Source organism: Tachyglossus aculeatus, chromosome 2, assembly GCF_015852505.1.
Source record: "Tachyglossus aculeatus isolate mTacAcu1 chromosome 2, mTacAcu1.pri, whole genome shotgun sequence".
Classification (NCBI taxonomy): Eukaryota; Metazoa; Chordata; class Mammalia; order Monotremata; family Tachyglossidae; genus Tachyglossus; species Tachyglossus aculeatus.
In genome coordinates, this window is record NC_052067.1 from 73,792,128 (window position 1) to 73,794,561 (window position 2,434).

The 2,434-nt window shown below is 59.0% G+C and overlaps 1 protein-coding gene across 1 annotated transcript; it reads left to right on the plus strand.

Annotated features, from left to right (window-relative positions):
- Positions 1 to 1,313: 1,313 nt before the first annotated feature.
- Positions 1,314 to 1,778, plus strand: SF3B5 (splicing factor 3b subunit 5). Its single transcript, XM_038772893.1, has one exon. It carries the CDS (start codon positions 1,379 to 1,381, stop codon positions 1,637 to 1,639), a length of 261 nt encoding a protein of 86 aa, XP_038628821.1. The 5' UTR covers positions 1,314 to 1,378; the 3' UTR covers positions 1,640 to 1,778.
- The last annotated feature ends 656 nt before the right edge of the window (positions 1,779 to 2,434 follow it).

Sequence of the window (2,434 nt, forward strand, 5' to 3'; positions counted from 1 at the left end):
CTTAACTTCACGGCATCTCAGTTACCTCATCTGTGATGGGGGTTAAGACTGTGAGCCCCACGTGGGACAACCTGGGATTACCTTGCATCTACCCCAGTGCTTAGAACAGTGCTTGGCACATAGTAAATGCTTAACAAATACCATCATCATCATCGCACGGTAAGCGCTCAATAAATACGATTGAATGTGAACCCATTGTTGGGTAGGGACTGCTCTATGTGTTGCTGATTTGTACTTCCCAAACACTTAGTACAGTGCTCTGCACACAGTAAGTACTCGGAAGGAAGGAAGGAAGTCCTCTTTGAGCAGAAGCTTTGGAAGGAAAGGAAAGGAAAGGAAAGGAAAGGAAAGGAAAGGAAAGGAAAGGAAAGAAGGAAGTACTTTTTGAGCAGAAGCTTGGGAAGGGGAGGGAAAGCAGGAGGGGAGGGAAGGAAGGAAGGAAGGGAGGAAGGAAGGAAGGAAGGAGGGAGGGAAGGAGGGAAGGAGGGAAGGAAGGAGGGAAGGAGGGAAGGAGGGAAGGAGGGAAGGAAGGAAGGAAGGAAGGAAGGAAGGAAGGAAGGAAGGAAGGAAGGAAGGAAGGAGGGAAGGAAGGAAGGAAGGAAGGGAGGAACGAACGAAGTCCTCATTGAGCAGAAGCTTTGGAAGGAAAGGAAAGGAAAGGAGGAAGGAAGTAGTTTTTGAGCAGAAGCTTGGGAAGGGGAGGGAAGGAAGGAGGGAAGGAGGGAAGGAAGGAGGGAAGGAGGGAAGGAAGGAAGTCCTCATTGAGCAGAAGCTTTGGAAGGGAAGGAAAGGAAAGGAAAGGATGAAGGAAGTCCTTTTTGAGCAGAAGCTTGGGAAGGGGAGGGGAGGGGAGGGAAGGAAGGAGGGAAGGAAGGAAGGAAGGAAGGAAGGAAGGAAGGAAGGAAGGAAGGAAGGAAGTCCTTTTTGAGCAGAAGCTTTGTAAGGAAAGGAAAGGAAAGGAAAGAGACGAAACGAAAGGAGGAAGGAAGTACTTTTAGAGCAGAAGGTTGGGAAGGGAAGGGGAGGGGAGGAAGGAAGGGAATCCCAAGAGGCCAATAAGAACGCATGAACGAATTCCAAGAGGCCAGTAAGAGACTACATATCCCAGGATGCCACACTTCCCCTAAACGGAGTGCCTTCCCGTTGAGGGAGGTTCTGACGGAATCCGGCGGGGGAGGCGTTCCCAGCAAGGCCTGCTGGGATATGTAGTCTTTGACCAGGGCCGTCGCCCGGTGATGGCGTCATCGGCCAGCGCCGCGTTCCCCCCTCCCGCCCTTAGCGGTGTTGTCGGGCGCCCCTTCACTTCGCCGCCGATCCGGCCGCCCCGAGGCCTCGTCCTCGTCGTCGTCGTCGTCGGCGAGCCGCCGCCGCCGCCATCATGACGGACCGCTACACCATCCACAGCCAGCTGGAGCACCTGCAGTCCAAGTACATCGGGACGGGCCACGCCGACACCACCAAGTGGGAGTGGCTGGTGAACCAGCACCGGGACTCCTACTGCTCCTACATGGGACACTTCGACCTCCTCAACTACTTCGCCATCGCCGAGAACGAGAGCAAGGCCCGCGTCCGCTTCAACCTCATGGAGAAGATGCTGCAGCCCTGCGGGCCGCCCGCCGACAAGCCCGAGGAGAACTGACGCGACGCCCCGGGACCCCGGACGACCCGGACTCCCAGTCACCCCCCGGGACCCCGGGGACCCCGGCCTCCCAGTGACCCCCCGGGCCTTCCTCTGCCCACCGAAGAAGAGCTGACCCTCCGAGACCCTAGAATGCCCATCCTCCTTTTGACCCGCCGGGACCCTGGGGGTCCCCCTCTGCCCACCTAAGACGAGCTGATCCGCAGGGACCTTGGAATCCCCGTCCTCCCGCTGACCCGCCGGGACCCTGGGAGTCCCCCTCTGCCCACCCAAGAAGAGCTGACCCTCCGAGACCCTGGAATTCCCATCCTCCCGCTGACCCGCCGGGACCCTGGGGGTTCCCCTCTGCCCACCTAAGAAGAGCTGACCCTCCGAGACGCTGGAATTCCCATCCTCCCGCTGACTCGCCGGGACCCTGGGGGTCCCCCTCTGCCCACCTAAGAAGAGCTGATCCGCCGGGACCCTGGAATCCTCATCCTCCCACTGACCCGCCGGGATCCTGGGGTCCCCCTCTGCCTACCTAAGACAAGCTGATCCGCAGGGAGCCTGGAATCTCCGTCCGACCGCTGACTCGCTGGGACCCTGGGGTCCTCCTCTGCCCACCTAAGAAGAGCTGACCCTCTGATATCCTGGAATTCTCATCCTCCCGCTGACCCGCCGGGACCCTGGGGGTCCCCCTCTGCCCACCTAAGACGAGCTGATCCGCAGGGAGCCTGGAATCTCCGTCCAACCGCTGACTTGCCGGGACCCTGGGGTCCCCCTCTGCCCATCTAAGAAGAGCTGACCCTCCGAGAC

Coding starts and splice junctions, on each gene's coding strand:
- SF3B5 (XM_038772893.1), top strand. CDS start 1,379: ATGACGGACCGCTACACCATCCACAGCCAGCTGGAGCACCTGCAGTCC.